General features: G+C 43.0%; 1 protein-coding gene across 10 annotated transcripts in view; it reads left to right on the forward strand.

Moving 5' to 3' along the window:
- Window positions 1–13,641, forward strand: part of PRR5 (proline rich 5) — a 192,439-nt gene that overhangs the window by 157,270 nt on the left and 21,528 nt on the right. For all 10 annotated transcript variants that reach the window (XM_056517445.1, XM_056517447.1, XM_056517446.1 and 7 more), the window contains 2 exons: window positions 11,667–11,715; window positions 11,905–11,962. In XM_056517445.1, the coding sequence (XP_056373420.1) occupies window positions 11,667–11,715; window positions 11,905–11,962 (107 nt within the window). The remainder of the gene's footprint in view (window positions 1–11,666; window positions 11,716–11,904; window positions 11,963–13,641) is intronic.

Raw genomic sequence — 13,641 nt, forward strand, 5'->3', positions numbered from 1 at the left:
AATGGCATTCTTTGGGAGGACATTAGTCTGCTCGTATGCCATTCTTCCAATGGACACAGAACACTCTTGCACCATTCTTCTCAAAGCCATAGTCTACTCTTATGCAACCTGTTCAGGTGAAACTAGTCTTCAACTAGTCTACAACAGTCTACTCTTATGCCACTCTTCTGCTGGACACAGTCCACTCTTGCACCATCCTACTCAAGGTCATAGTCCACTCTAATGGCTTTCTTCAAGAGGACAATAGTCTACTCTCATACCACTCTTCCAGTGGACACAGTCTACTCTTACACCATTCTTCTCATGTTCTAGTCTTATGCACCTTTTCCTGAAGCCAATAATCCATTTTCGTAGCACTCTTTCAGTGGCAACTCTTCCACAAACACTAGTCACATGGTCATATATGAAAGATTGGATGATGAGTTTTCAGATTTTTATTTTATTTTTTAACTTTTTGGAACTTTTTAAGAGCTAGTTGTCCTTTTAGACACCCAGTTATCTATGATCTACAGTCCGAGTGTACCAGGAAGGCTTGCTTGATGAGTCACGGTGCAGTCACACAATGATTTACAGACATATCTGGTCGAGAATATTTCTCTTCCTTGCATCAGCAAATAAAGATGACACTTTAAGGAAATGAAACTGTCAATAGGTGTAGAACACGGTCATATATTTCCACCATCTATTTGTCTCTGATATTAATTGAAGAGGTGTTTTTAAGGCAGACATTTTTATCTGATTTTGGCTCTTGTAGATGTTGTTATGCTTTAGCAGTTCAGATGTTGTGTTCTGTGTTGTGTTCTCTGGATTAATTCTCATTGTTTTGGATGTCTAGGATGTGAATATTCTAGGATGACGCAGCATGCAGTGCCTTCATTCAACCCTTTTCACTGCATCATTTAACCATGACCACCTCTTTGGAGAAGACCACCCACTTACCCAGACCAGATTTAGTGTGACAGATTTTCAGTCCACCATACTTTGTACATACTGGCCATGTTCATTGAGAATGTGTATAAAGTAGAAAAAGAGAAAGGCCCAAAGGGAGGCGCATTGTGCGTTACCCTAATAAAACAACGATATGCCCAACAAGAAGTGGGGACAGACGTGGAGTCTATAAAATGGCCGCTCACCTGGAGCGTATATAAATATGCATATAACCTTAACCCGAGGTATAGTGAAAAGGAGGATCCCGTGCCAGCCCACTGGTCTCAGGAGGAACTGAATGGTTATCCTGTAATGGGACTTAGTGCAGCAGAGAGAAGATGACCTTCAAACAGGGGCTCCACGGAAGAAGTCACAACCAGGTCATGGAAGTGGAATGAAGATGCAAGTTTATTGGAACAAAAAATTATGCGTTTCAAGGTGTACAAACCCCTTCTTCAGATTAGGCAGATTCATCTGAAATGCGTCATTTTTTGTTCCAATAAACTTGCAACTTCATTCCACTTCCATGACCTAGTTGTGACGTCCTTCGGTGGATACCTGAGCGCCTGTTTGAAGGTCATCTTCTCACTGCTGCACTATGGTCTTTGAGAAGACCATTCCATAGAAAAAACACTTTTCATTAAATTTTTCGGTGGTCTTCGCAAAGAGGTATCAACATACTAGAAAAATAAGATATTGGTTCCTATTCTTTCCCATAATCCAAAGGGTGAAAAAGGGCATCTAAGGCTTGGTTCAAACGTCCGTTTGCATCTATCCATTATAGTTTTTTTTTTTTTGAGCCAATCGGACCCTTAAACGGATTGGATGCAAACGGCTATTATTGGTCATGACGGACCCCATTCACTTGCATGGGGTCCGTCAGTCACCCGGTGATTTTACAGGGTTTTTTTTTACAGGAATTTTCTCAGCTTAACTGTTCTTCTGGCCGGATTGCCGATGGAACTCAAAATAGCAGAGTCCGACGGCAATGTGAACAAAGCCTAAAAGGTGAGGCATCTCATTTGCCTCTCTTTTCCCCCATGTTAGTACTGGGGAAACAAAAGTTCTAATGGGGTTGTCAGACATTAGAAAAAAGGGGTCTCTGGGAACAATGCCAGCCTTGTCCATGGGCTGTGTTTGGTGCTGCAGCTCAGCCTTATTTGAAAGAAGTTATCTTGAAACGCTTTCAAAAACAGCGCCACACCTGTCCTCAGGTTGCATGTGGTATTACAACTTGGCTCTATTCACTTCAGTGGAAGATTGGCACTGTTCCTGGAAGAAAGCAACTATGTTGTTTGAAACCAAAATAATAGGGGATAAGTGTCTGATCACAGGGGGTCTGACTGGTGGGACCCCCCGTGATCTCCAGAAAGGTGCCCGACTTGCCTTGCTGATCACTTGGGCCCACACCTTCCGAGACGTGCCAGTCTCAGCAGTGATGGCCCCTTCAGTCAATCACTGGCTGCAGCAATGTCCGGTCTCAGACGGTGATTGGGTTGTTACTTACAAGACCAGTTCTCAGGTTAAGGCCAGGCTGATCAGTGGTGAGAGGCGGACCCTGTTCTGGATCAGACACTTATACCTTATCCTGTGTTTGGTATTGCAATACCAAACACAGCCAATGGACATGATTGGCGCTGTTTTTGGAGAACCTTTTATTCTATTCTCAGACAACCCTTTAAAGAAAGGGGTGAAAGCTGTAAATTGCGACAAGAATTATAGAGATGTCACATTTTGGAGCTCCACAATGTTACCTTCTGGAATATTCATGTAACCCTATATTTAAAGGGGAACTCTGTCTGCTCGTTGGCATCCCACAGCTGGACCCATCGCAATCTCTGTGCAGCATTTGTTTAGACCGCTGGCTACGGGCGTTTGGGGTTGTGACATCACAGCCACGCCCATTGTTATGTCAAGCCATGCCTCTCAATGCAAATCTATGGGAGGGGGCGTGGTGGCTGCCACGCCCCCTCCCATAGACTTGCATTGAGGAGGTGTGGCGTGACAACATGAAGGGGCGTGGCTGTGACATCACGACCCCCCCGCCGCCCTCTCCAATCGTTGGGAACAAAATGTTTCGAACGTTGGGGCAGCGGTGTACCCCTTTAATCCTTAAAATCCAAAAATGAGGGCTCGGTGTCTGCAGTTTGTCTGCACCATAAATATTACATGCAATTTTTCCCAGGCCTTCCCATACAATCTAATCCCTTTCTGTCTTTTTTAACAATCTCCTCATGGATCTGTAGCCCTGATTTCCCACAACGTTTTGCTGCTATATTCAGACTTAGCATCTGATAAAAAGAGATGTTACGCATATTGAGGGAAATCATAATTCTCCGAGCCTCGTAAATGTCACCGAGGAGGAATGGTATTGTTTACTTTTCTGGACATACAGGAAGACATTGAATGAACAGGTTATGTCGGGATGTAGGCCAGATCTACTGGTGCAGTTTATTCAGTGATGGTTATCAGTCATGATACCTTAGCCGGTCTGTGGTTCCTGTGTATTCCCGTTCACTTCAACCAGCGTACACATTTTCGAACCACCTGAGAAGATAGATGAAAGGGGTCTACAAAGAATAGAAGGGTCCCTTGCTACGCATGGTGGTTGAGGACCATGCCAAAATTCAAGGCTTATGGTGCTCATACACCATCAACAGCTCTTTTAGCTGACAGATGTTTACCCTATTGTAACGGAGCAGGTAGTGGATCCTCTACCCGTGTGGCTGATGACTCGGACCGTATCAGGGAGCAGAGTCTAAGGTACCGCTGGTCTTTACCAAAGCCCGCCGCAAGGCAGGATGGGCTTGCTGTGGAAGGCGACACCCAGGTCGCTACCCCGACACCGCTCGACCACACAGGTAGCTGGGCAAGGCGAGGTACCAGAGGATAATGCAGTAGCGTAGTCAAATGTAGTAGAAGGTCAAGGCAGGCGGCAAAGGTGCGTAGTCAAATAACATAGCAGGAAGGTCTGGATACACAGATAAGGCAAACAGGATATAAGGAACACTTAAAGGGGTATTCCAGGCAAAACCTTTTTTATATATATATATATATATATATATATCTCAACTGGCTCTGGAAAGTTAAACAGATTTGTAAATTACTTCTATTAAAAAATCTTAATCCTTCCAATAGTTATTAGCCTCTGAAGTTTTCTGTCTAACTGCTCAATGATGATGTCACGTCCCGGGAGCTGTGCATGATGGGAGAATATCCCCATAGGAACTGCACAGCTCCCGGGACGTGAGTCATCAGAGAGCAGTTAGAGAGAAAACAACAACTCAACTTCAGAAGCTAATAACTATCGGAAGGATTGAGATTTTTTAATAGAAGTAATTTACAAATCTGTTTAATTTTCCGGAGCCAGTTGATATATAAAAAAAAGTTTTGGCCATGAATACCCCTTTAATCTCAGGCTAGGGGCACTGAAGATCCGGCAGGGAAGTGTGGGAGGTGCAGGGACTTATAATGTGGTGTCAGGTACAAACACTAATTATGGGCAAACTGGCCCTTTAAATTTCAGAGCTCCGGCGTGCGCGTGCCCTAGGAGACGGGGTCGTTCGTGCCGGAGCTGAAACAGAGAAGCAGCAGAGCGGGGTGAGTGACGGGCTGGGATTCGCATGTGGGCACGTCCCGCGATGCGAATCCCAGCCCCTCCGGCAGACGGGGACCCGGGACACTGCACTCACGGCCAGAGCTTGCGGCCGGAGTGCAGCACGTGACACCTATATACATGTTTTGCCAGTGAGTAGAGAAGGGAAGGTCACGGCCAGAAACCTCTGGTGGCAATTTATGTTTTAAAAGAAGTAAAGGATCAGACCAGATGTTGGGGAGGTTTCAGGAGGCGTCAATACACATTAAATAGTAAGGTGGTCCTGTTGAAAATTGGCTGGTTCGCCAACTTTTGTGTAAAATTTATGGGGACCTTATGGGAATTGATATAACAAAATTCACAATGGCCAGTTTTCTGACCGATGGGGATGGTGATTGACTGCCAACAACTTGCACAAAAAACATTACTAATGCTCAATTGTAGTTCCAGGTTGACTACATACAGTCCTCGATGATATAAGTCTCTGTTTACATTTACATTGGAGACTCCATTTGGAGCTTTTGTAATTGTGTTTTTGGTGTTTTAAAGCGACAAATATTGGTGCATGCCATGAAACCACACTGAAATCTGATGGACTTCATTGTAAGGTCAATGAAGTCTATGGAGCACCATTGGCATCCACTGTATGATAGATCTAATAATGTGTTTTGGCTCCACTAGGAGTGCTGTGGCTCCACTGGCTGCCAGGATGGTGTTTTGTCGGAAGTGGTCGTGAGGTTCAGGAGACAAATAAAAGATAGACTGGAATTATTTACATTTTTTTTTTTTGCTTGGACTTCGACCAATAATGGTGATGCTAAGGTTGATATGGTTCAAACAGAAAGGTTTGATATATTCTGGTTTAGGTCAATAACAGTTGGCCAAACTTATTGAGTAGTGGTGCACCGAAATTGAAATTTTGAACCGAAACCAACATTTCGGTGCATCTCTACTATCAACAATGGACTTCCGAGGCTTTCCAGACATCAGGAGGAGGAAATGTTTTGAGAGAAGGTCACCTAAGAAAGCTTCTATCATGATGGGCTTTTAGGGTATGTTCACACTATGTTGCTGAATCTCCGCTCGCGGAATTCAGTGAGCAGAGATTCAGCCTGGCAGCCGGCGGTAGGACCGTGCGGCACTGTGCCGTCACCATTGATGGCTATGCAGTGCTCGCTGACTTCCGTGCAATGAATGAACATGTTCTTTCTTTGCGTGGAAAATGTTCTTTCTTTGCTGAAATTCCGCAGTGTGAATGGGTCTCGCGGAAGACCGATCGACGCTGATGCTAACGTTCACTGTGCGGAATTCCGCTCACAGAATTCCGCGGGAATTCCGCAGTGTGAACATACCCTTAGTGGACACATTTGTAGCCCTAAAAATTGGGAAGATTTGTTAGAAAACTCCCACCTTACAACATCAGAGTCCTCTTACTATTATAGTTTGCAAATAGTCCATAGCTGAGCCTCCATGCCGTGACAACATCCTAATATAATTTTTGCAAAGTACAAGAGTTCCTTTTCCAGTTTAAATTGGCGAATGATATAAGTGCAGGAAATTGACTTGATCCGAGTCCAACACCTACTGTAGGAGGGCATAATCTATATCTCTACTCCATGATGACATTCTCCTCTTCCTAAAGTGTCCGAGGCAGCAAATTCATATTTTTAAGTGGGCAATCCACAGGGGCAGTAATTCTGTATAAGCCCATAAAACTTTAGCTTAGTTTGTAAAATTGTCCAATATATCCGCAGGAAGGCCGATGTTCTCCACGGTTCATTTACGATCCAAAGGGCATCACTTATTCACTTATTCCAAGAACAAGTCATATATATATATATATATATATATATATATATATATATATATATATATATATATATATATTATCCATAATATCCATTAGAGTGCAGATTTATTTACACAAATGCATTGGTCACTTTGTCTTTTATCAATTAAAGGGGTATTATGGTGGAAAATAATTATTAAATTAACTGGTGCCAGTTAGACAGATTTGTAAATTACATCTATAAAAAAATCTTAAAGGGGTACTCCACTGCCCTACTGTAGTACCCCTTTAATCCTTCCAGTACTTATCAGCTGCTATATGCTCCAGAGGATGAGCAAATCCATATAGCAAACAGTTCCTGAGACGGACAGAGATGGCAGCAGAGAGCACTGTGGTCTGACTGGAACTTTCTCCAGAAACTTTCCAGATTTTTTAAATAGAAAGATTTACAGATCTGTAATGTACTTACTGTCATTGGTTGAAAAAAAAAAAAAATTCTCCAGTGTACCCCTTTAAAGAGTCTTCCTTTAGGTATCATTTATCATAAACAAAGGATAACTGTTGGCTGCACGATCACTTGGCAAACTCTGAGTTCACGTAATATACATTTTTGCCTAATTATAAGCGTGGCTCAGAAGGGCACGAAATAAAGGTGCCCATTCACATTAAAAGGAAGTTGGTCAACCCCCCCCCTTTTTCGATGAGCTCAACCAACTACCTGATGTACCTAGGGGGGTTACCAAACTATTCCCTAATGGCAGACATCTGGGGAAAGAAGGATTACCCATGTTGGATATTGACATTATTGGTGATTCTTCATTTCCCATTGAAAAATCAAGGTGGGTTGAGCTGAGCATGTATGCATATGGGGAGGTCGAATAGACAATAAGTGATCATACACATTAGGATATTGTTGGCTAAACATGCCTCTTTCATGATGACTGGCTGACTCATGATGACTGGCTGACCATCTAATGTGTATGGAGTCATCTGAACTCCCCCCCCCCCCCCCCCCCCAACAATTAATATAGGTGATTTAAGGATCGGGCATTTGGATTTCAACATGTCTCATCCTTTTATTCTTAAGGGAGATAAGCCAAGAATCAATACCCCACCCCCCGCCCTCAATTCCTATTGAACATTGATACTTAGCCGAAATGTATGGGAAGAACCGGGAATAATAACTGTTGGCCAAAACCGCATATGGCTGACGGCTATCCAGTGTTTAGCTTTGGACTTTTCAGACACTTCCTGAGAAATTTCAGTGACCTATTTAGCTTATGTTCTGTCTAACATCTAATTTCTGGAATCTTGCAGGTCCCATAGAGTGTAGCCAGATTTTTTTTTTAATGGTTGATCATCCTTTAAAGCAAAATGTCCAAATAAAGCTGAACTAGTTGGAGCAAATAACTTTAGGAGGACAGAAGGTGACATCAATGGTCCTCTAAGGACTAACAATCAACCAATGAACGAGTGTTAGTATGTTCGTTGGTTGACTAGTATACCCAAATGATGGAAATCGTCAAGTATCCCACAAACTCCAGCTGAAAAAGAGAGCTATGGTTTTTAAAGTAGAATAATCTCCAAGTAAAGTTGAAAGGGGGCCGGATGCAGTGTTCCAAAATCTGGTTCAAACGAACATATTGGTTGGAAAATCAGCAAATTATGTTGGCAAATAGATTGGTTCAATCCACTCATCCCTTCACTGTTGTCAACCAGAACTTTGGTCTACTATTAAAATTGTGGATTCTTAATACCATGTTTTTTTGGTTCGCATGAACCTGTATTTTGTTGTTTTTTATGGCATCGGGAAGATTGCCTGCTACGCCTCAAGTGCCTCTTATCTAGGAGGGGCAAAAGAAGTTATCAGAAATAGTCAACTTGCCCAGTTCAACCGCTTCCTGTCCCTGTGAAACAGTGGTCCCCAACCAAGTTATCTAGGCCCACCAGCATTCCCGTTTCTTTCAGTTACTCCATTAGAATTGAACCGAAAAAAAATCAAATCCTGGACTGTTGGTGAAACCTTGAGGACTGGGTTGGGGACCACTGTTTAAATATACATATCGTAGAGCAGTGGTCTTCAACCTAGTTTGTCAAATCCACAAATATTCTAGTTTTTTTCAGTTCTTCTATTGGAACAGGGAAAAGTTAAAATCCTGGACTGTTTGTGGGCTGTGAGGACTAGATTGGGGACCTCTGTCAGAATGAATATGTCATAGAGCAGTGGTCCCCAATCCAGTCCTCGGGGCCCACCAACATTCCAGTTTTTTTCAGTTGCTCCATTGGAATAGAGCAGGGAAGAATCCAAATCCTGGAGCGTTGGTGGCCTTGAGGACTGGGTTGGGGACCTCTGCTTTAGTGTGGAGAAGCCATGAACACTAGCTGGTGGTGGAATCCCATGATCTGTTTTTTTTTTATTAGACTTGTCTGTGTTTTTCTCCGCTGTTAATCCTTTTTTTTTCTTCTTTTTGTGTGCCATACGTTTAATTTGGAGGAATTAGCTGACCCTTGTTAGCTCGGCGCTGACATGAAATCGTCGTAATTGCAGCTCCCATGTGTAATTACTCCGTAATTGAAACAGTTTAATTTAATGGAGCAAATGTTCGTTCTCTTTTCTTCCTGGGTTTTATTAAGCAGACAACATTGGCTATAAATCTATAATCATTCTCATCTCAAGGGCCATTGGTTATATGACCGTTCCACAGGTTAATGGCATGTGCCCGACATAAACACTGAAAGCTTTCCAGGCTCATTTCGTATATATTGTCGCAGATAGGTTTGCATTGTTCCCAGCACGGTGACCAATAAATCCACAGTAAACAGGAAGCTCCGCTTAAGAGCCGCATATTTTACAAGACAAGAAGGTTTATTAAATTCATTAAGAGCAAATGAATCGGATCCTATCTGTAACAATATGGTGTAATATAACAGACTCCGTAACTTTGAAGGGCAGTTCCAGGGAACGCTGATATGATAACCAATGACTCATTAAAGGGGTACTCCACTGGCCAGCGTTCGGAAGTAAATGTTCCGAACGCGGTATTCGCGCTGTGGGGTCGGCCAGGCCCATTGTGACGGCATGACCACGGCCCCTCAATGCAAGTCAATGGGAGGGGGCGTGACGGCAGTCACGCCCCCTCCCATTGACTTACATTGAGGTGGCGTGACCATGCCATCACAAGGGGCGTCGCCAACCTCCGCAGAGTGAAAACAGCATTCTCAACATTTACTTCCGAACACTGGCCAGGCGAGTACCCCTTTCGCCAACCCTATCAAACATGGGAAAGTAATTTTCCAAGAATATACTAGTTACAGACTCTAAATTTCACTCCCATCATGCATCTGGATAGGGCACAGATTTTATATACTCTTTAGACTGGGTCGGGGTGGGCATTCTTGGTTCTACACTTTGTATACGGCGCCTAGAGACTACATCTAGGGGGGGTTCTTATTGATGGACAATTTTCAAAACCGCCGTCAATATCTGATGGCTTCGGTAGAATGCCAACAATAGCAACCAGAAACGGTGCCTGCATAAAACAGTGACCGGAACCAGAAGCAGACAGCTATGTACAATGTGTATTGACCATGCTAGGTTACTGCCGCTAAGCTTTCATTAACTTCTGGGCCCCATGGCACCATTGGACATGGCAGGGGTGCTGACAGTGATCAAATATTTATATGCTGAGGCTAAGTCATCCTTTTTTTTTAAAAAATCTTGGAAAAACTAGTTTTTTTGCCCCCAAAATGAAAGTATAAGAAGAACTTTATCGGTTTTCCATAACTTCAACTAAAGTATGGTACCAAAAATGTTTAAAATATTTGTCCTTGTGGTTAGGAATACACAAAAGAATTACCTAAACCAGGGTATTTTTGGTTTTATTGAAATAGGAGATCTTCCTACAGTTTAATTCTTTTACTTAGAACAGTCCAGAAAATAGCCCAAAAAGTTAGGTGCCCACAGCACTTTTTTAGGTGCTTTGTTACCTGTCTTCTAGAATTAGTCAAGCCCCATCATATAGGCATATCAGAAGAGAATATCATGAGGCATCTTTGATCTTATTCTTCAAACAAAAATTCTTGGATCTTCTCTGTAGACCCCTACGGGACTTTTTTTTTAAAACTTTTGACATTGGTAACTATTGACATTGACTTGGACATTGACCAGGTCACATTTTTCCCTTGTGGAAGGTCTTCTTCTTGCTAACATTGGAATAAATCCTATTAGTGGGGAGCAGCTAATCTTCCCGTGTGATGGCCTACTCAGGTAGACTACATGCTTAAAGTGTTTTTAAAGTCCTCATCCACCATTTTCGATCAACCATTGACCTTGGCCAAAACATTTTGAACCATGGAGGATTTTTATTCTTTCTTGGAAGTGCAAGGTTCTACGTTCCTGTAATTCTGACTTCAAGACAACATCTAAATGGGTCATAAAACTTTTATGCGTATGATAATTTGGCCTTTTTAAAGAGACCCACAAAGTAAGTTTTTTATAGTCTGGATTTACTAGATATTTGGTAATTACTTTGATGACCCTTTCTTGTTTGCATTGGCAGGACGTACTTTGGCCAACAAGAACAAGGGATGTTTTTATGGGATGTTTTGGCCCATATTGTTTCTGCAGCCAGCTCTGAGATTTTTATTTTAATTGGGTGGTGGTTTAGGAACATACCGTATTTGACCAAAAATCCCTTCTTTTTGCGGGAACACTCACAAACTGGTTGGACATTACCATTCCATAGATTTATGAGAATCTCCTCCATGGCCCTGGACTCTACTGATAACATCGTCTGACATCAACACAAGATCAACATTTTTGTGCTGTTTTTGCCCTTTTGTCTTCACTGTGGTTACATATATCTAAAAATGACGGGTAATATTTAGGTGTAGTACAATTTTTGTGGTTAAAATAGAAAAGGTCTCAGGAACATTTCATAGAACACTCCCCACTATCTCAGTGAAAAACCTCAAGCAAGTGGTTTTGATAGTATATTTTTAGTGCCCGCTTTTGGGTAGACTTCACAGTAACATAAGAGCAAAGTCAAGCTAATATATTTTTGGTACATTTCCTTTACAATCTGTTGTCCATTGTTATCATCTTCTCTTGTCTGGAGGGAGGCGGGATATGGTGGACAGGTTCATCGTAGGTTCATCCAATGGACCCAGCCACCATAGGACCCATATGCCCTTTAATGTTTTTTTTGGCCTAGTTCACTACAACATCGACTTCAGTCAGAGGGTTGTTAACAGATTATATTAAATAAACTCTTCCCCCACTATGATGCCCCCTATTGGTACGATATTGTTTCTGCCCACTAGTTAATTTTCCACTTTTTTATTTTTTTGGTACAGGCAGCTGTTGAAAACCGAACTGGGCTCCTTCTTCACAGAATACCTTCAGGTACGTACACTTACATTTCACTTTGGTGGAGAAAGAGGATGGCACTTCTCTAAAAAATGTTTCAATATTTTTCCTCCATCTAGAAAATTTGCTTCTAAAAACACTTTACGCCATCAGACGGGGGTTGAGATGCAGATAGTGTTATTTTCTAATGGTATTCTTACAGTATAAGTGTTCTTTATTCTTTAGAACCAGTTGCTCACTAAGGGGATGGTGATCCTGCGAGACAAGATACGTTTTTATGAAGGTAACGCTATTCAACCGTTAATCTAGGAAGAATAATCCACTTAAAATTTCACTTACTGTACATACACGATTTTTTGTGCTGAAAACGCCCCCCCTAGGCTTATACTCGAGTGATCTCTCCGCATGTCAATCCCTTCATCAGTGGTCTTCAACCTGCGGACCTCCAGATGTTGCAAAATTACAACTCCCAGCATGCCCGGACAGCCATCGGCTGTTCAGGCATGCTGGGAGTTGTAGTTTTGAAACATCTGGAGGTCCGCAGGTTGAAGACCACTGCGCGGGCCTTAGTCGTTCCGGGCTGTACATTTTCACCGGGAGGCCCTCTTCTCCGCTCGCTCCAGGCCGGCCCCGGGCTAGTGACGTTGCCTTGACAACGATGCACAGGGACATTCATGTGCATGAAAGTCCCTGTGTGTCGTCGTCAAGGCAACGTCACTAGTCCAGGGCCGGTCCGGAACGACTAACCCTCCCCAGCGGACGGTCCCTGCAGCATAGATGGCCTGGACCAGCTCACCCCTACCTTCCCACCGAGGGGAGGTGAGTAGAAAACTAAAGGGGGGGGGGGGGGGGTCTGGATGATGACAAAGGCCCGCGCAGTGGTCTTCAACCTGCGGACCTCCAGATGTTTCAAAACTACAACTCCCAGCATGCCTGGACAGCCGATGGGCATGCTGGGAGTTGTAGTTTTGCAACATCTGGAGGTCTGCAGGTTGAAGACCACTGATGAAGGGATTGAGAGGCGGTGATGATGAAGGGTGATGATGAAGGGGGGGATGATGATGGGGTGATGATGACGGGGGTCTGGATGATGACAGGGGGGGATGATGTATTTCCCACCCTAGGCTTATAGTCGAGTCAATAACTTTTCCTGGGTTTTTGGGGTAAAATTAGGGGCCTCGGCTTATATTCGGGTCGGATTATACTCGAGTATATGCGGTAGATATGAAGATTCATCTATGGTTTATAGGTAGATTTTGGAATATACCTCCTATATTGCCTTTAGGGGCTTTGACTGGGTATTTAGATACAGGGCTTGGGTAGCAAATTGAACTTATAACCAAAGTGAAGAACCGCCTGACTACGACTACGGCTCACCTTATGTCATTAGTAGTGTCAACTATACAATGTGGAGGCCCTGGCAAACAGTCCTTATATCTAAGCTTCCTTGACCCCTGTGAGCGCGCCATTGGCTGAGGGAGATACTTTGGTTAAAGGGGTTATCCGGCTTTTTAAAAAAAAACATATGCCCTATCCACAGAATTAGGGATAAGTGTTATCGCAGAGGGTCCGACCGTTGAGGTCCAGCGTGATCTCCAGAACAACGCCCTACTCTTCCCTCTGAGCACCTCGGCTGCACCTTTCCAAACAAAGTAGTCTTGGCAGTAATGGCCCGCTGAGCCAATCAGATATTTGCATATCTTTTTAAAACCTGATATTTTGGCACTAGAGGGTCCAATTTTCTAATGAGAGGTGTTTACAGATTCAGGATCCGATGCCCTATACAGCCCTACTTTATACCCTTTACCCTATAAATCTGCTCAGAGTTCCACTTTAAAGAGGTACTCCGGTGGAAAACTTTTTTTTTTTTTTTTTAAATCAACTGGTGCTAGAAAGTTAAACAGATTTGTAAATGACTTCTATATAAAAAAAATTAAATAAAATTGCCCTTCCAGTACTTTT

This window comes from Hyla sarda, chromosome 4 (assembly GCF_029499605.1).
Source record: "Hyla sarda isolate aHylSar1 chromosome 4, aHylSar1.hap1, whole genome shotgun sequence".
Lineage (NCBI taxonomy): Eukaryota > Metazoa > Chordata > Amphibia > Anura > Hylidae > Hyla > Hyla sarda.